Below are 19333 nucleotides of genomic sequence, written 5' to 3'. Positions count from 1 at the left end.
GTCTTCACCGAGGACTCACCGACTTACACGCTTCCCAAACCAAGCTGCAACGCCTGGTGTATTCCCCAGCCCCTCAGACAATCTTCTTTATTCTACTGAGGGAGCTGAGCCTTTAGATGGCATTCAATTACTACGAAACCAAGAGAATCTCAATGAAATTTTCTCCTTCTTTTCCGCCGTTGCTGTGGCTGGAGTTGGTGAGGCCGCCCCTTGCCATGGAAGACTAGGGACGTATCGCGCACGAAAATTCCCTTCTTTAGCGAATCTACTTACACATGTACTTATGCTTGCGATTAAAGCATCTTGGAGAGTTCATTGATTAAGATTTTGTGCAGATTCTAGCTGCCATGCATTTTTGAAATCCTTTTCCTCCTGTTTACCAACCATGCAATCGTAGTAATGCTAATAATGCTGATGTCATCCCTGTTTCCAACTCCAAGATCCTGTTCGAGTTCATATACAAGTCGGCCCTTATATCCTTGCCGACGTTCAACTATCATGAATGTCTGTAAAGTTTTCCTCATCTTTAGTTACCACTATCCCTCCTGGCAATAAAATTGACCCACTCGCAGCGGCAGCCGCCGGTACCACCATCGAAACCGCCAAAAGAAGCATTCTTATCCTTTCGAGGGTTCACAGTCGTTCCACCAAAGCCGATATCATTAGGGAGAAGCTTCGGTGTACTCGTATCGATGCCCTGGCGATCATTCACGGGCCAGTGCCACACGAACTTCTCGCCCGACTCTCCGCCGTGGGTGTCCGTCTTGATCGTGACGGGGTAAGGCATGGTGCCGGGGGTGGTGAGGAGCTGCGTGGTGTTCGCCGAGCGGGTCCAGATCTGGACGAGGAAACGCGTCTGAGACCACGTCACAAGGAACTTGGCCTCGCTCCTGCGGGATCCGCCGTCTTTGTCGAGCGGCACATTGCTCTCGCCCTCAGTCCCGTTGAGGGTAGTGACGGACTTGAGGTAGATGGTGCGCTTGAAGTAGGTGTAGAAACCGTAGTGCTCAGTCGGGAGGCCGCGATCATAAAGCCGTACGGGCTGCTGGACAGCATGAGGGAAGAGCTGTGCGGGGGCTCCAGTGCCATCTGCCTCGAGATCTGGAGCCGGTAGTCTGATGCCAAAGTCATCAGTAGAGTTTCCCGAACTCTGACGCTTGCCCAGAGCGTTGGGGCCAACTGTTTCACTGGCGGACTTGAGGATGCTGAGATAGAATGGAGTCGGTTCGCCAGCTTTCTCGCTGGAGACAATGCCGTCGGTTGTGTTTCCGAGGAAGTACATTTCCTCAAAGGAAGGAGGGGCTGGGTTGGGTGTGAAAACTGGGTTCTGTCTTTTGATGAGTGCCCTTGCCCTAGCTACGATGCCGCCAAGGTTCAAATGGCGCTTCCCAGAGGTAGATCCGGGCCGAGGGGGTTCACCATTTGGCACATTCCAGAGATTGCGCGTGTTGTTATCCCATTGGATCTGCATGGTGAAAGTCGGCTGGTTGGGACGGTTGGGGGCCACAGATTCCTGTTCTTCCTTGGGAAGTGCGCAGCTCCAAACAGTCGAAGGGCTACTGCAGCCGGTGACTGCGGCGGTGTTGTCCGGGCCAACAACTGAGAGAACCCCAGTTGGCATCGGAGGGAAGTTTGTGAGGTTGAGAAAGATGCTGTCAACTGGTGCAGAGGCGTGGTTTCGCGGGATGAGGGTAACGCAAAGAACGATGATGAGAATGCTGAGGAAAAGACTAGCTCCGCATATGCCAAGGCAAACACGTCTTCTCTTTCGACCTTCACGACCGCTGCGACCATAGCATCCATTCGCCGGGATGCACCCACGGCCTTTCCAGAAGCCTCCAGCTTTGCGAGCTGCAATTTCTTCCTTTTCGTGGCGACGACGCTGTCGTTCAACGCGATGACCGTTCCCTTCTGCTGCAAGGAAGTGTTCCGGCGGCACAAACGTGCCAGCGAATCGTTCTGGAAGGCGGCCTTGCTGCCCAGGAGCAGGGCTGTTGCCTCTTGGCGCTGGTGTCAAGGGTATGTCGGTCATGTTGATGCCGCCTTGGGAACTCATTGTTCCGTTGATGGCTGGCGAGATTGGTCCCGGAGACGGGGGATAAAGTGCCTGCAAAGGGTGGCCCGCAGGGAAGACAGCTCGGTACCGCACGGCCTTCTGCTGAGGAGGAGGAGAGTATGGGGGCGGCTGCTCTGAAGGAGCTGGGCTGGGTTCGGCAAGCTGAGTTTTCTCTGACCGGGGCTGAAGCCGTGGAGTAGCTGATCGAGAAGACGACGCGGGTGAAGGATCCCGTCTGTCCATGAGTGGTGATGGGGTCCTTCTCGGAGTAGGAACTCTGACTATCGGCGCCTCTATATTGCGTGGTGATGGCCTTGGAGATGCTGGAAGGCCTGGTCGCTGAACAATAACTTGTTGAACTTCTTGTGGCTTGAATACCGTAGGCTGCAAGGCTTTTGTTTCCGAGACCAAGACCCTGGCGCCCTTTTCACTCCACCAGTCCTCATGCGCTGATGATTTGACTGGCTGTGATTCACTCTTCTGGGGTGGGACAATAGGGCTCTTCCTCTCTAGAAAGGGTGTCGTGATATGATCCCACCAACCACGAGTCTGCGTTGCCGCGCTGTCTGGGCTCTTCGATGCCTCCTTGACCTTTGTTGGCTTTGGTCGGTTCGAGGCCGTCCCATCCTCCTCAAACAAGGTGCATGGGCTGCCTCCATCATCGTCCTCATCATCCCTATTTTTGAGGACCACGCTGACTACTCTTTCCTGTTGCTTGTAGGTAGAAGGCACTGCAGGAACAGGAGGAGCGTCGTGGGCAACACCAATACCAACACCAAGACCAGTTGCTTGAGAATAAATGCTGGAAGTGCGGTGCGGTGACTGGAAAGGGGAGGTGGTATCTGGTGTGTCTGGGCTCCACACAGATCTCTGTTGTGAGGGAGTCAATGGAGTGACAGTGTCTGCTTTACCCGTCGTGGTAGGCTTGTTGGTATATTTCGGCGGCAGATCATGCGGTGTCTCAATGATGGCTGTTTGGGGGCTGATTTCTCTGTCGGCCATCTCTGACGGCAACGCGATGCCAATGACAATCGGGCGGTCGTTTGGGGATAGGTCCTGCTCCAGGGGGCTACGGCCAGCGCTTTGGGGAGACTTTGCGTTTGGGTCCGACTTCTTCATCTTCAACCAGTTCCAATTGCCGACTGACGCGGAGTTAGGTGACCCCTCAAGGGCCCTCAGTGCTGCTGCATCGACAAACTTGGGCTGCTGGAGATCAGGAAGCCGGGTCGGTTGAGCCTGTTGCTGCTGTCGCAACGTTGCCATGTCTGTAACCACCTTGATCCCTGCTTTGGCGTTCTGCGCCTTTTGCCGCTGGCGGGACTTGAGACGCCTCAGCTTCTGGACTGAATACCGTGGCTGTGAATATCTCGTCGAAACCGGTTTGTTTGGTCTCAGGGGACTGGGAGCGGCCGTCTTGTCCATGATGAGCTCTTGGTCATCGTCCATGATTGGGGTGACCACATCTTCATCTTCCCACTCCTCCCAGTCTTCCCTCTCGATATCATGCCGGTGATCGTATGGCTGCCGTTGAGGCACGGTGGGCCCGTTGGAGGACATGTTGATGTAGGAAGTCCGAGACTTCAGAACACAACTTTGGAGGGACAATGCGTGTAGATCGACTCCGAAGTGATAAACTGATTCGATGAGGATGCAAAGATTTCGAGCCTCTCAAGAAAATTCTGAATGAGAAAGAATGAACGAATCACTGAAAGGCTTCTCTGGTCGAGGTGGTGTCAAGCTGGATCAAAGGCGTGACTTTGAAAGAGATGCTGGTGGATATTTTCGGGAAGGAAGCAAAGAGGGAAAGAGCGGCAGGTCCAAAGAAAGTGCTACAATGATTGACAACGAACTCTCACACATGGAATACTCGGCTGTGAGTCGTGAATAGGCGCACAATGAACAACAAAAGGGAAACCGGATAGCCACCCACCGAGATTCGTTCAACTACGTCTGAAAACACGAAACAAGCAGGAGGGCAATGGCGCGGCAGGAGCAGGTAGCTTCATTATATGACTAGGGCCAAATCACCACGCGGCGGCTTTGAGTTCATGGGTCACGGCCAGGCCTCACGATGTTTGGCTGGACGATGCAGTTCGCAGTATGAGGTAGGCGCCCAGTTGGGCATCTCGAGCTTCTGATTGGCCGTGGTGCCGCTGGCCAGCTCTCGGGCCTGCACAGGCAACCGCAACGCTGGCCATTCATTTGGCCGCGGTTACATGGAGGGCAGGACGGCTCTGCGGGATGTAGCGGCATGCAGGACATCCATGAACAGAGTGTTGGCTCATCTCGCGTAGCCGAATCATATCATTCAGTGAACCACGATGAGCCAAATGACTGTGGGTGGTTTGAGTGAGTGAGTTTGGGGAAGTTGTGGTAGGTGTGGGTGGCTTGAACAAGGTGTGGCTGAAGACTCATACCTACGCCACTCTGGTCTTATTAATAGATTTCCCGACAGATACAAGTGTAGGTAGATTCACCTTTCACCGAGTCCGTACGCTTGCCGCCGTTAAAGGATCATTTTCCGCACCTAACCTTGCCGAAGAAGTGGAGACCCGAGACAATTGTATGCCGCTGCCCGGGCCGGGTTTTGTCAACTCCAAAGCTGAATTGCTCACTTTCTAGCTGATATCTCAAAGTTGAGAACAAGTCAGTGACTGGCTGGCTAGCCATGTCGAAAAGTTTCAGCTAGCCCGTTTTTCGTTGTGTGTCGAATGTGAGTCTCGCACTATACGCGCTACATTCCGATCTTGTCAAATTGGAATGCTCATACAGGACGTCATAGCAAAATATGCCACACCTGCCAAAGCACTCAAGGTGTTGTCGAGTCCTCCACGAGCCAGCAACGCGTCGGAATGCAGTAAAGCATCGGCATCGGAAGCGATCGAGTCAAGAACTCGGGTATCACGCCTCGCCGGCTGGAACGTCTTCCCGATGCCACGACGTATGCCATTGGTGGGCAGAGGTACAGGTTTTCCTTCCAGCCCGTCATCCTATCTTACAAGTTACGTGTCTGCACGCCAGCCGTCACCCCTCATTTACCATAGCTTTGGGATTTGGTTTTTGTCATGGCTGTGGGATGGAATTACAGGGCCATACAAATCCGGTCTCAGGTCCTGAGCAGGTGGACGATGAGCATTGATTGGGTGAGTGGCTGTGCGGCTAGCTGCCTCGCAATGAACGAGGGAGGGCTCGGGCTTTCTGAATCGAAAACCTTGCCGTACTAAAGAGCAGGGCGAAAGAGGAGCATTAACATCTTGGGATTGTGTATGATTCATACAGCTTTCGTCAACGGCGTGCAACGCCAGTATATGAATGAACTTTGGCGCGGTTGTTTCGGCAGGAGTATTCGTACAAGACGCTGGCTGTGGAGTTGGCATCTTTGCTGTAATGCTGGCGTCACCGAAACACCGCTGTTAATTTAAAAACTGGTCTGGACTTGAGGCGGAAGACGAGAGACAGCTCTACTCGATCTTGAACGCAATCTCCAATCGGGAGGATCAAACATGGCAAGCATCATGTGGTCTAGAATTGTTATACCGCAGCTTGTCGCTCGAAAGTCTGGTTCCGGGGCGGAAACCACTAGATGTAACATCGTGCAATTCTTGCCAATTAGCAAGACGCGCCTCAAGGGCTGAATGACAGGTAGGTACACCACTTGATGCCATGCTGAGCAGCGTCACTCGACATCCACTAGCATCTCATTTCAGCACATGCGAGATCTGTCTGTGTAAGGTATTCAAGGGCCGCATTGAAATGCGTTAAAGTTCATGTCTTGGCTAGAAAGCGTTTTTTGTTACCTCCTTACCTCAGCAAGCTATTTGGTATCCCTGACGATTGCGACAGGTTCGTGAATGCCCTAGATTGTATTCTTTTCCTCCCTTGGCTCAATCTGTACATGTATCAGGTGAACTCAATTCAGGATGATTTATTCATAAACTTTTCTTTTCTTTTCTTCTTTCTTTTTTTGGGCAGATAACATCCATGATTATGACATCGTTCTTATCACGATATTCAGACGATTGATATGTCAATTGCTGCTAGTCCGGGGTTATTGAGAGGAGAGAGTTTGAGGAGGCTTCGAGCCTATTACTTTAAACAACCAGTCTCAAAGTACACTTGACCTGTCTCACTGCTGCGGCATGAACGTTGTCGCCGTGTGCAAGCTACCCGAGTCAATGCAGGGCCCATGATTTAATGTCAGCGGACCGCTAGAAGCCCTGAAACCTTGGCATCCTGGCACCCAGCAAAGACGTTCCATCTGAAAAAAGATTAGACGCACCAGATTTCTGCATCTATACTGGACTACGGGCGAGAAGGGGTTAGCAATACAAAATTAAGCGCCCTTTTTTAGAAGAGAGACTGACGGCGGGATGGACTGGACGGTGGCCAACCGGGATGGACGGCCTCCCTTCAGGTATTATTGCCCAGCTTGAGCCCAGCCCATTCCCTTTGCAGATACGAGACGATCAAAGGAGGAAATCAACAAATAGTCGCACAAAAGGGAAACGGCCCTTTCTTGAATCTTACGAATCAAACATTCCCCTCTGCCAATATCTTACTCATATTTGCCTGTGAGATTCGGAATTCCATTGTCGGCCTCCACAGCTTCTGCTTCATTTGGCTCAGTTGTCATCCGTCAGCAATCATCCCTGCCCCCTACCTAGGTACCTTCACGTACTGTGGTAATCCTGTCTCCGCGTGCTCTTCCCCTCCCTTTCCACCCCACGCCAGTGGCAGCAGGCGGTCAATTCCCGGTCTCTCTTTCCTGCTGCAGCCACCAGCGCGGCGAAGGAACACCCTCGCGAAAAAAAAAAGTGACCCAGCCGGAAGACGACTCTCCTCCACTTCGCCCTCCTCCCTAACACTTTTCTATCTGTCTGTCTACTCCGTACACCTGTCCCCGTCGCATCGACACTACTACGGGAGAAGCACCACCGAACCGAGCCACCAATTCCTAACACCTAGGCTCTGGCTGTCTGCCGTCCATAATCCTCCGAGCTTCTACCTTACCAACCAGGTCCTGTATCGACCTGCCCTGCCCACGCAGCAAAACACCTTCCCCTGGCTGGGTTACCTGTACAGCCTCACCCTGAATTCCACGAACCACCAGAAGCCATTCTGCCTATTCCGAAGAGAGAGAGGGGACCCCCTTTTTCGGATACATCGACCCCCTTCCCCAACACCTTTAGCGAATACTTCTTCTTGGCTATCGCGTTGTAACCAGACGGCTCGTAAAGTGCCATCTGGTCACAACCCTCGATAATCTTTCATCCTGGATCAATCACAGCAATTCGCCGCCTCTTCGTCCTTCAGCGATCGCAGGCCAGCACGTTCACATCATCGACGCCGCTCCTCTGCATCTGGCGGTCTTGCAGTCAACGTTGACGGCCCAGGCGACCGTGGCTCTCCCCAATTCCTGGGAGTCCACGGCCAGCAGCCTGGTCTTGCGCCAATTCCAGGTACGTCTTGTCCTGCATCATCCTCCCGTCCTTTTCCTCAACTCCCAGTCCGGCCCGTGGTACACCTATTCGCACACGTCTACGTCTTCCAACCCCCCGTATACCGACATGCCACCGATGTGAATACGGGTTGGACAATCGAATGACGGGACCCGCTTGCTGACAGCTCGTGTTCTTTTATCGCTGCAGGCACCCCCAACACCGCAATGTCGCTCTCGCGCAGTCCCTCGCCTATACCTGGAGGCGGTTGGGCCAGCCCTGGCCTGACCATCAACACCAGCGGTCGATCGAGTCCGAGTAGAGGCTTCTCAGCATCCAACGGCGCTTCTACCCCTTGGGAGAGCAAGATGAGGACCGTTGGTATGAACGGTTACCCGTCCTTTTCTACCCAGAACCAAGGCTTCTTCACACGACACATGCGCCGGATATCAAGCAGCCTACCGCGGTTCAACAACCAGAGTCCATATGTCGAGAAGGAGAAGGACAAACTGGGGCGAGGATCATGGGCGGCACAGAAGGTTCCTCTCGTGGGAAGGATACGGAACATTTTCGCGCGCATGGGCAGGAAGATGAAGCTGCGCCTGCTGATCCTGCTCCTCTTCACCCTCGCGATGACCATCTTCTACAACACTCGTACGTTCCTCCTCTTGACTCGAGTCTCCTTTCCTCGCTAACCATCTCGCAGCTCTCGTCTACCACTGGCGAAGACACTTTGGTGGAGGCCAAAAGTATGTCATTATCTTGGCCGCCAATATCGGAGGAGGTGTCATGGAGTGGAAAGGGGCCCGTGAATGGGCTATTGAGCGAGACAGTGTACGGAACAAGAAGAAGTACGCCAACCGATGGGGATATGATCTTGAGATCGTAGACATGAGCACCAAGAAGCGATACGCACACGAATGGCGCGAGAGCTGGGAGAAGGTCGACTTTGTGCGCTCCGCCTTCCGCAAGTATCCAAAGGCTGAATGGTATGTCGCAGCGCTCAATTCTCAGCGTGATTGAACTAACAATGGGTTCAGGGTTTGGTGGCTCGACTTAAATACCTACGTCATGGAACTATCTTATCCCTTACAGAACCATATCTTCAACGACATAAGCAAACACGTCTACCGCGACATCAACGAGTACAACCCTCTGAACATTAGCCATCCTTTCACCGATCCTTACCTGGACGAGGAGTCCCGAAGCCCGATTGGCGATGGAAAGGCTGAATCGGTCAACCTGATCCTCTCCCAGGACTGCTCTGGTTTCAACCTCGGCTCCTTCTTCGTAAAGAGAGGCAATTGGGCTGATCGCATGCTGGATGTGTGGTGGGATCCTGTCGCCTACGAGCAGAAGCACATGGAATGGGAACACAAGGAGCAGGACGCTCTGGAGCAGCTCTACAAAACGCAGCCCTGGATCCGCAAACACACGGCCTTCCTCCCTCAGCGCATGATCAACGCTTTTCCGCCAGGCGCTTGCTCCGAGAACGGGAACGACACTCGTATCCACTACGACCAGAAAGACCGAGACTTCCTCGTCAACATGGCCGGCTGCGAATGGGGTCGCGATTGCTGGGGTGAGATGTACAACTACCGCGAGCTCAGCTATTACCTGAACCGCAATCCGTGGGAACGTTTCAAGGAGGATCTCATTGCTGTCATCTGGGAGAAGATCACCGGCCAAAAGGTCAAGCTCTGAGACGGCTGACGATACACCAAGACACGGCCCTGATACGTCTTTGCGCATCACCGTTGGGCCATCTAATAACGGCTGGTCAACCGTGTTTCACTTCCAACGTCCTGTTTAACAATGGGAATTACCTATCTTGCATACTACACATATACGCATGCGAAGCCCGGGAGCTTGGGGAACCTGACGTCTACACCCCTCATGAGCGGTATGAAAAAAACAAGAAGCAGAACCCGTTCACAGCAGCGGTTTCGCGGACCAAGGAATAACATTTCGAAAACGAAGGGCGTTCATTGTTGAAGGCGGTTAGGAGTATTCGGAGGAGACTTTTCTCTCATGTTGAGATGTATAAGAATTCGGGGTGCTGTTCTTGTTTTCCGGCCCCTGAATCTTTTGTTCGTGTTACATTAGACGTGTACGCCATGGTACTTGCAGAATATGCGTGGAAGTATATGAGGAGCAGAGCCGCCTGAAAGAATTTCTGGCATGAAGAGCCTCCGCCAGCTCCTTAGGAAGCTCCATGACAGGTAGCTTGCACATAGGTGGCGTGATGAATCTATGCCTTGTCTACCTTACCACTTGTACGTGTCTCTTCTACCTATCACATAGCCGATGGTGACTTTCTTGCATGCCGATCGACTGTTGTGATGAATGCTTCCTTGGGCTTGGAGATTTATTACCGATATGGTCTGACATTGGTGCCGGACACAATGGCAGCCTTATCGAGGGGGGGCATTGAAAACAAACAAGCTTATCAATGCCGCCCCTGAGGAGAGGTACCGGGGATGGGCTAGGTGGCGATGGCAGGCTGTTCCTTGCACGAGGATGGGGATCAACGGCCGGGATTAGTTGAGAGGGAGCAGATATTCCGCCTCTCTCAAAGTACTGGCCGGCAACGAGTACTTTGTTCGCAATCTTCTTTTGCCAAATCCTAGCGTGTGTGTAAGGAAGAAGCTCGATTCAAAATCGAGTGAGGGGACGATTGACAGTTGGGGAGGAAGTCGAGCTGTGAAAGGAACACACTTTTGCTGGGCCATCGCGAGCATGGATCGTTGCCACCGGACCCTGGCCACCGTATTAGCAAGATGGCAAACAAAAACACGACAACTTGATTCCACGGCTAGTTATGAAGCGGAGCGCTTGCGCCATTTCCAACATGCGTTGTGAACAACACCGGGACTTTCAAGATGTGGGAACAGGTACATGTCGATCTGGACTCAAGAGATAATAAGGATTGTGGCAGCCGCAAAGCGGCTCGCCAGCGACGTTTCCTTCGGCACTGAGACTTTGTCGAGGCGTGTCGGGGGGCGGCTAACGGGTGGCGCGGCGGTGATGCGGGTGCCCCGGTTTCACTCCGGGAGCGACGCTTTGCCGCCGGGACGTGATCAGCCTACAAAGGATGGAAGGTTCCCTTTCGCCTCTTATCAGGTACCTTACCTTAAGTGGCGGCGGTCTGAGAATCAATTTTTTTTTGTTGCATTGTTTTTTCTGCGGAAGAATTGCTGCTTCGGTACGTGCTTTGAGATAGCCCAGTCGAAGAACCAGGAGCATGAAGCAACGATCAAAAAGAAACCAAAGCGCAAATGGTGACTCTGAGGATTGACACGTATCAATCCGTCTCCATGACTGACTGACTCCTTTGCCAACTCATTGGGTTACCCGCAATCGCGCCGTCCTTTTCGTCTTGATTCAAGCAGATGGCGGCAGCAGTCAGGGCTCGGCACTTACGACCACAGGGGCTCCGTCCAGGGCTTCTGGGGACGGGGGAGATGTGGACTTTGCGAGTTCCGAATATATTGATCTGCCCGCGCCGGCTGTTCGGGATGGCGACAGCTTGTTTTCTTCGGGGCGATCGTCGCGTCCCCTGCTTCTAGAACCCCTGGGAATGTGGAGGGAGGGCCCTCGAAGGGGTACTGGTACTCTGGAGCTTTGGGATATATTTTTTTTTGGCCTCAGCAATCATTCATTTTTCCCTATCCCGACACTGATCGCGTTGCTTGCATGGAAAATGCGTCTGTAGCTTCGTACTTATCCCAACATTGCGGTCCCAAATCCCATGGCTGTGAGAGAGAATGCGACGTTTACTTGTGAGACAAAGTAGCGCGTTGAGCAGATGAGGGATGTCAATGGGGATGGATATCCACCTTTTTGCAATGGCGAAAGATTTGTTTCCCATCCACCGTGCCATCTTCTCTGCATGGCCGCTTTGCCGCGGGCGCACGGCACAAGGGGTGAATGGGGAACCCGAACGGGGAAGGGGTCGATCTTCAACGAAGCGCGTGTTTCGTCCCAACTATAGTAAGATCGCACGCAGATTGTTCCCCCCGAAAAGGAGTAGACAAAAGCCCTTGAAGGACGAAGAGGGGGTTCATGAGGAGAAAACGGGTATCGGCAAAAAAGGATTGAGTAGTATTCGTAGAACAGTACCACATGCGTGCGTATATGTGTACGTACTATATGTGTGTAAGTGTGTTTGAGAAGCATGAACTCTTCTCTTTTTGCGCTTTTCCCAATGTGCTGTGACGATGCGATGCAGGCGGTTTCGTCAGCGGCTAATATGAGCCCCGGCGTCTCGTGGGCAAGGGTGCCGAGGGATATCTAGGTACTACGATGGTTGACACCTCGAAGAAGCAAAAAAAAAACCTGAAGACTATTAAAAGATAAAAAAGGACAAGAAAGAATCAGTCGGTCTAAATGTCTCATAATGTGGATCTTGGCGCCACCACGCGTGCCCTGTTGTTCTAGGCGGCTCGAGGCTCGAACATTCCTGAGTGAGGCTGATGCGATGAGAGTAGGATCTGTAGGACTACGGTTTGCACGAAACTCATGAAAGTTGAGTCGAGTCCGAGGCTGAGTCTCATGGATTGGATTGAGTCCGTGTGACGAGAGAGAGTTGTTTGGTTTGAATAGAATCGGGGGAAATATGCTTGTGCGCAATGCTACGTGAGTGCGTGGCAAGGTGAGTGAGGTGAGTGGGTGAGTAGCCAAGGTGAGTGAGGTGAGTGAGAGTGTGTGTGATGTATCATGATGTGTGAGTGCGGTTGGGCAAATGTTTCAATTCAGCCCGTCTACAGTCTTGTCAGACTGTCCCCCTCGTGCGGCGTGCCCCTCCATCTGCCTCCCTCTTGCGAGTCCCGTCTTCTGGGTATGCCAATGTGTTCTGCAAATGTTTCAACCTCCCAAGCCCCTCGAGGGAACGTCGAACCCCACCAACCCACGAGCGACAGAGCCGATGCAGGGGCCGACGAAGTCAGGTCTCTAGCGCCCTCTCCTTTCTTGTCAGGGGGAAAAGGTTGCGTTAGTCTGAGGGAGTGACAGACAGCTGCGGGCGACTCTCGCTTACTCTGTCAGTCTGTCAGCGACTCAGCGCAATACCTAAGTTCACTTGAGCCTTGACTGCCGTCGCCTCTGCAGCAGCGTTCATCTGGTACCTTATCTTTGCCCCAGTCTGGGAAAGAAAGATACATGGATCAGAGCTAGAGCACCCACAGAAGCAGGGGGAGCACGGTGATGTACCATGGTAGCAGAGGTCTTCAGAGCCACTGAGGAAGAAAAGACTGGGAAAGAGAGCCGCCGCCGCTAAGGCGAGTGGGTGCCGCGTGCTCCAGACTGACGGGCCCCGCCGGCGCGGGAGCGAGACGATTGGACGTCCGTCCGCCCGCCCCTGGCATGGGGGGCCCGAGTTTCAGAGACGACCAACACCACACCTTCACAACCGCCCACCCACCACAACCTAACGCCCGACTCCACGTCTAGAATCTTTGACATCCAACCCGACCTTCAAACGTCTTTCCATTTGCGGTCCTGTCTGTCTTTCGTCCTCCCTTGCTCTCGACCGTTCGTTGGCTGGCCCTTCTCCCCTGAGTAACTTCCTCTTCCCCCTAAGTTGTTTCCTTTTTACTCTCCCGTCCCATCTTGGAACCACGCAAGCCCCCTATACTCGTGCTATAGCCTATAGGGTACTAACGTGAAGGCAAAGTACCCATTGACGATCACCCTCTTTTTGCCCCTACCCGTTGAATCTACATGATGATCCCCCGGTCCCCAGTTTCTTCTTTCAAAAAGCACGCACAAACCCACCCTGCTCGCGCTGACTGCCACATTCGACTTGGCTCTCGCCTCGGCAGAGCAGGCGACTCGCATGCTCCATGTACAGCACCCACGACACATATGGCTTCTTCGGCACGGGAAAAGAACGAAACGGGCTGGACCCTCCCCTATCATCCCGTCTTCGCTTTATGGATCTCCCCCGGGGGCTCCCCTGGTAATTCTGTCAAGCCTTGGCGGGTAAACATATTGAAACAAGGACCTGTCGTTCGTTGGAAAGTGAACCCTCGAGCACACACTCGGCGCAACGCAACCACATACATGGAGACGTGGGGCAAGGACCCCCGGGAGTTGGGCCGAGATGGCATATAGACTGAGAAAGAGATGGGAGGCCAGGAAGGAAAAAAAGTCTCACCATGGTTCCCAAAACCACCCATGCCCTTTGTGCGGCGTGTACGTGGCCTGGCCTCGGGTACCTAGAACTCGGTAGAACAGACGAGAGATGGAGAGATCAGATAGGTCACCTTTCATGATCCCCAAATGTTGTCCGGTGGCCGGGGTGCTTGCTCACCTTGTCACCCTCCCCACACCACCAGTCTACACCACAGGAAACCTCGAGCCGTATTTAGCTGGCTGCATTCCCCAATGTGGTTGAGGCTCATGAGTCCGGGATGTGTCGTGCTTAAACACTCAAGGACTCTGTTCAGCCTCCTTCAGACGTTTTTTCTTCGTCTTCTCTTCTCTTCTTACAGCCCCCTCGAGGCACTCATTCTCTTCTCTCATTCTCTCTCATCAGCCACCCAGGAGGCAGGCAACAGCCGTTTCAATCCTTTTCCGGCTGAAGTTATCGTCGTCACCAGAGGTTTCACTCCTTCTTACAACCCTCTGACTCTTTTTTGGTCCCATTCACCTTGCCTCATCTGGTCACCTTTCTTGCCAAGCGCAACGACACAAGTCCACCGGTCTCACTCACCGCGTCAGTCAGATCTTTTGAGCAAAATCAGGGTCCAGAGCGAGCAAACCAACCACGCTGTGCGTCATTGTCCATCTCACCATCACCGAGTCGACACGAGTCTCTTAGGAGTTTTCTTTCTTGCCCAACCTTTGAAGCTGAGGCCGCCGAGATCCTCTCTCCTCAACACTCCACTACCAAGAGCTCCCAGCCGCATCGTGTGTGTCTCTCTGCCCTTGGGTTTCCACTCCTTTGGACTATTGGAAAGAAAAAAACGGTTCAGATTCCTCAGAGGCCTTGGACCACCCCTCTTTTCTCCCTTTCTTGAAGTCTTGCCCAGACTTGGACGACGCAACACACCACACACACGAGAAACTTCTCTCCTACCAACCACCTACAGTGACCGGCTCACTCCAGAACATACGACGACATTCATTTTCTTCCTACTTCACTTCATCCATCTTTTAGATGACCCTTTGACTCTCCCTGATCCCTTTTTTGATTCATATTCTTCAGACATCTTATCCTCCTTTTGTGGCCCTCATCGACCCTCATCTCAGCACTCGACTACCTACCTCATCCAGCCCGGCAGAGTTAAGCCGAAAGGATACAAGCCAAACAGAACCCCGAAGAGGAACATTTCTCAAAAAGGTCTCAAACCCCTCCTTTCTTCCCTTTTCATCAGACAAGAAGGATCTCGGTCTCGAGAGAATATCCTCAGCCATGCCTTCTCAGAGCATCAAGACGGTACTGGTGGGCGCCGCCGCCCTCCTCCTCTGCTGCCACACCGGGCCGGCCCAGGCACAGCAGCAGAAGTACGTCCTGCACGACAACTACGACAGCTCAAACTTCTTCAACGAGTTTAGCTTTTTCGACCAGCCAGACCCGACCAAGGGCTCGCAGATCTACACGAGCGCCGTGACGGCCAACAACAGCGGCCTCGCGGGCTACGCCCGGGGTGGCATCTACCTCGGTGTCGACTCGAAGACCAAGGGCCAGGGACGCCAGTCGGTGAGGGTCACGTCGAACAAGGCATTTGACACGGGCTTGTTCGTCGCTGATATCCAGCACATGCCTACTAGCAGTTGCGGTGTCTGGCCCGCCTTTTGGATGTTTGGTCCCAACTGGTAAGTTTGCCTTTGTATGAGTGCTTCATGAGTACTCCATGAGCCGTGGTGACGATATGAAATGACTTACTGACATAATTTACAGGCCCAACTCGGGTGAGATTGACATCATTGAGGGAGTCAACACGCAAGAGTCCAACGCCGTGACCCTCCACACGGGACCCGGTTGCAGCATCACCAACGACGGCACAATCTCCTCCACAACCCTCAAGGAAAAGGACTGTAACGCCGGCAGCGCCTCCACGGGCTGCGGCCAGTCGACCTCGAGCAACCAAAACTACGGCGACGGCTTCAACGCGATCGGCGGCGGCGTCTACGCCGTCGACTTCAACTCCCAGGCCATTTCGGTCTGGTTCTTCCCGCGCAGCGCCATCCCCGGCGACGTCAGCTCGGGCAACCCTGTTCCTTCCTCCTGGGGCCAGCCCCTGGCCAAGTTCAACGGCGGTTCCGGGTGCGACATCTCCTCGCACTTTAAGCAGCAGAACCTCGTCTTCAACACGGCCCTGTGCGGCGACTGGGCCGGCAAAGTATGGGAGCAGAACGCCGAGTGCACGGCGCTCGCGCCCCAGTGCTCCGACTACGTCGCGGCTAACCCGCAGGCCTTCACCGAGGCGTTTTGGCTCATCAACTCGGTCAAGGTTTACCAGGCTGACGGCGGCGCGTCGGCTGCCGCTGCTTCGGTTGCTCCCAGCGCGGCTGCTGCTGGCATTCCGACGGCGCTGCCTTCAGCACCGATCCCTGGCGTCTCGGCCATTCCTGGAGCAACTGGTTACTAAACTGAGCTACTCTTTTCCAAGAGCAAAGAGACACGAGATGCAGAATGGGGGTGGTAGGACTCATTTGACTCATTTGGAGTGAACGTTATACAGGTCTAGACTCAGGTGGTGGACGCAAGTACAAAGGCGTTTGGAGGCTGGTTTCTGTCATGGTCCCTTTTTGACGACATTTACGACACACTGTTTTCACTTCTTCTTCATCTACTGGATAGATGACCCCTTTTGAGACCTTTTTCTTTTCTTTTTCGAGGCATGATGGGAAGACATGGCGTTAGAGGGAGGAGATGGCTCCTTGGTACACGTATATACCTAGCTTTCGTTTTTCACACGTGGGTATCATCAGTAGATACCCCCGAATCAGACTTGTTGAACTGTTAAACTCTTTCTCCGTCTTTCTGGAACATGACAGCTGCCCTGGTCGTCGATTGAGTTCTGCATTGAGCGGGAAAACAGCGCTTGTTTCGCCAAGAAGCGCTCTATCTATGATGCAATTGAACCCCAGGCTCAGGCACCGTAATGTTGAGGCTGAGTCATGTCTAGAAACGATTCAATGACAAGTCAAGTAAAAAGGTTGAAAAGAAAAAAAGACTTTAAAACGTCGTCGATCCAAACGCGGTCGTTAGAGATCTGACGGCCGTAAAAAAGGGGAGGGGGCTCTCGACTCAGTCGTTCGCATATAGTGCCGCCCGCCATCCGGGACAAGGTTCACTTGACGTCCCGATATGAGATGTCGTCTAACTTTGTAAAAGGTCGACGGCTAACAAGAGACGGCCATTCCTGTTGGTGTCTGCAAGGGAGCAAGGCTTTCGGCAGGTGGTGCCGAAATTATTAGATTTCATCGGGAGGGTCAACGTCCGATCTCCTGAGGCGGGGGTTGCATGAAAGTGGCAGAGCCCATTACTAGGTAGGGCCAAGGCTCGAAACACGCTCACAGGATTCCGTCAATATGGGTGACTGCGACTGCTTCGACCTTTTTTTTGGAGGCTACTGCAGCCGAGGAAAGGGGTAGTGTTCGAAGATGTCAGGTGGCACGGGGGATCTCGAAGCTTGAGTCGGACGCAACTTCTACTGGAGACTGGAGACTTCTCATCATGTGGCTCTTACTATGTACTGTGTAAGGTAGGCTGCGAGCGAGTGATGGCATCCCATGTGTTGCCTCTTTCGCGGATCTGGTCATCCGAAGAAAGTAATATGGGCCAGGAGTTGGGACTAATGGCGAAGCAATGAGGCTCATGGGGCGCCAAATGGCCAAGACGGGAACGACTCCGGGATCGCTTCTGGGCAGAATGTTGACGGGGGAAGTTTTAAGATGTTAAAGAAGTGGGAATAGAGACTCAAGAGAGTGACGGAAAAGTGGCCGTACCTTGCAGTTTGCGCCATCTGGTCATTCCATCCCACCCGTTCCCATGAGCCTACCGGTGGCAGCCGCCCCACATTGTCCAGACAGGCAGGTAGCGATGGCCCGATCGGGTTTAGCTGCCATGGGTATGAGGCAGATCCACCATGATCTTCGACAGACTTCAAACTCGCAACAGCCACAAGGCCAAAACTTCCAACACACACACGAGAAGATGGAAGAGCCTGTTCGGTAGCCGACGGTTCGAATTGGCAGAAATTGTGCAGGTTACAAGTTACAAGGGTGTAACGGCGGCGTATGATTGGATCGTGGCTCGCCGAGAGAACAATCGACGTTGCTCGTCGATCCGCTACTTGGCAAAGAAGCTTGTCTCCTCGATGGAGTCCATCAGGGGTCGAACCTGGCTTTGGCTGGTCTTGTTGATGCAACCGCCCAACCCTTATGTTGCAGCCAGGCTCGGATGAGACGCCCATGAGCCCTCACGGGCTTGTGATGCTGGTTCGGACGACTCAGGAGCAGGGCATCTATGGGGTTGTCTTGTGACGGATGTGAGATGAGGTGCCCTGTCAGACAGACGAAAAAAGAGTCGCCCGTCGAGCCACGAAGAGGTCAGAGGGAGGCCGCGGGGCCCACGGGCACAACCTTGCGTGTGGTTAGGATGGAGGAGACGAACATGAATAGACTGTGGTACTATAGGGAGTTTTGGTATAAGATCCTCCCGCTGCCCCGACCATCTACTGCCTCCTTCTTTTGCTCCTCTTATTATCAGCAATACATCAAACTCCATAATCAACCTTCCTCTCATTCATCACAGCAGCGCTGTTTCATTCACTCTTTGCCGGACAATATCTTTATAACTGTAAATATTACTAGTACCAAACTACTCACGCCTTTCGACAACCTTCGAACAACATGTACTTCTCCAAGATCGCCGTTCTCTTCACCCTGGCCGCTACTGGTCTCTCCGCCCCCATCGAGGGAGCTGAAAAGCGCCAGGCCAAGCTTCTTTCCGTTCAGGACTACTCTCAGTTCCAAGTCTCTGACGGCACCGCTGGCAACGCTCTTGCTGAGGTTGCCCAGAAGTTCCCCGTAAGCTACCATCACACGCTTCCACTCGCGAGACGACGACGCTAACAGCTCCATTAGGTTGCTCAGATCAAGGCTGACCTTGCTGGAGTCAGCAAGGATGACTTGGCCATTCTCCAGGCGGCCCGCGTCGCCGCAGAGGGTGCCGAGACCGACGCCGGCGGTTTCAACGACGCCATTGCCAAGGCGTCCGGAGCCGATGCCGATGCCCTGAAGGTCGGCAAGATCAAGAACAAGGTCCTCAAGCTCCAGCTCGAGGTTCTCGCTCTCCAGGTGCAGCAAGCACAGGGCGCCAGCAACCAGGCCAAGATCGACGCCGAGCAGAAGAAGCTCGACAACAACGTCAAGACCGACACGGCCTCCAAGGGCAAGACCAGCCAGAGCGTCTCGTTCAGCGCCACCTCCGCGCCCAAGGGCAAGAAGAACTAGAGTTGTGAACTGCTTGCCATGATAGGCATGGTCGGTGTTAGAGAGCAACTGGAGAGTCGTTTGGCGTTATCCTCGTCTTGGTCATGATTGGGGTCGAAGGACATGGGACACGAAACATGGGCGATGGGAGTTTGCGCGCTGGGGAGCCAAATTTCTGATTTAATTCGTTGACTAAATAATTCAGATGATGTTGAGAGAGACGTGAAAATGAGAACCAATTATTGAGTTGGGTGAATTACAAAGCTATACCTTCTTTAACATCTGCTCGCAAAGTCGCACTGTTCATTCCGCAGGGCGGAAAGCACACACAAACTGTGTCCGGCGGTTGTCTGCACTGTACCTAGGCTCCAATGCGTCTCCAAACTTACCT

The 19333-nt window shown here is 53.3% G+C and overlaps 4 protein-coding genes across 4 annotated transcripts; 3 read left to right on the top strand and 1 right to left on the bottom strand.

Annotated features, from left to right (window-relative positions):
• Positions 1-526: 526 nt before the first annotated feature.
• CCOS01_04711 (uncharacterized protein) lies at positions 527-3613 on the bottom strand (the record flags this gene model as incomplete). The annotated part of the gene is made up of 1 exon (XM_060452892.1): positions 527-3613. The coding sequence occupies one exon, from the start codon at positions 3611-3613 to the stop codon at positions 527-529; it is 3087 nt and encodes a 1028-aa protein (XP_060316850.1).
• Positions 3614-7721: 4108 nt separating this feature from the next.
• CCOS01_04710 (galactosyl transferase GMA12/MNN10 family protein) lies at positions 7722-9198 on the top strand (the record flags this gene model as incomplete). The annotated part of the gene is made up of 3 exons (XM_060452891.1): positions 7722-8148; positions 8201-8483; positions 8535-9198. The coding sequence occupies 3 exons, from the start codon at positions 7722-7724 to the stop codon at positions 9196-9198; spliced, it is 1374 nt and encodes a 457-aa protein (XP_060316849.1).
• Positions 9199-14911: 5713 nt separating this feature from the next.
• Positions 14912-16091, top strand: CCOS01_04709 (tat pathway signal sequence; the record flags this gene model as incomplete). Its single annotated transcript, XM_060452890.1, has 2 exons — positions 14912-15315; positions 15401-16091. 2 exons carry the CDS (start codon positions 14912-14914, stop codon positions 16089-16091), a joined length of 1095 nt encoding a protein of 364 aa, XP_060316848.1.
• A 2269-nt stretch (positions 16092-18360) lies between these two features.
• On the top strand, positions 18361-18963 carry CCOS01_04708 (uncharacterized protein; the record flags this gene model as incomplete). Its single annotated transcript, XM_060452889.1, has 2 exons — positions 18361-18537; positions 18595-18963. 2 exons carry the CDS (start codon positions 18361-18363, stop codon positions 18961-18963), a joined length of 546 nt encoding a protein of 181 aa, XP_060316847.1.
• Positions 18964-19333: the final 370 nt, after the last annotated feature.

Source organism: Colletotrichum costaricense, assembly GCF_030867565.1.
Source record: "Colletotrichum costaricense strain IMI 309622 chromosome Unknown Scaffold_4.1, whole genome shotgun sequence".
Taxonomy (NCBI): Eukaryota; Fungi; Ascomycota; class Sordariomycetes; order Glomerellales; family Glomerellaceae; genus Colletotrichum; species Colletotrichum costaricense.
The sequence above is the reverse complement of the archived record's forward strand: the minus strand, read 5'-3'. Positions and strand labels throughout refer to the sequence as shown.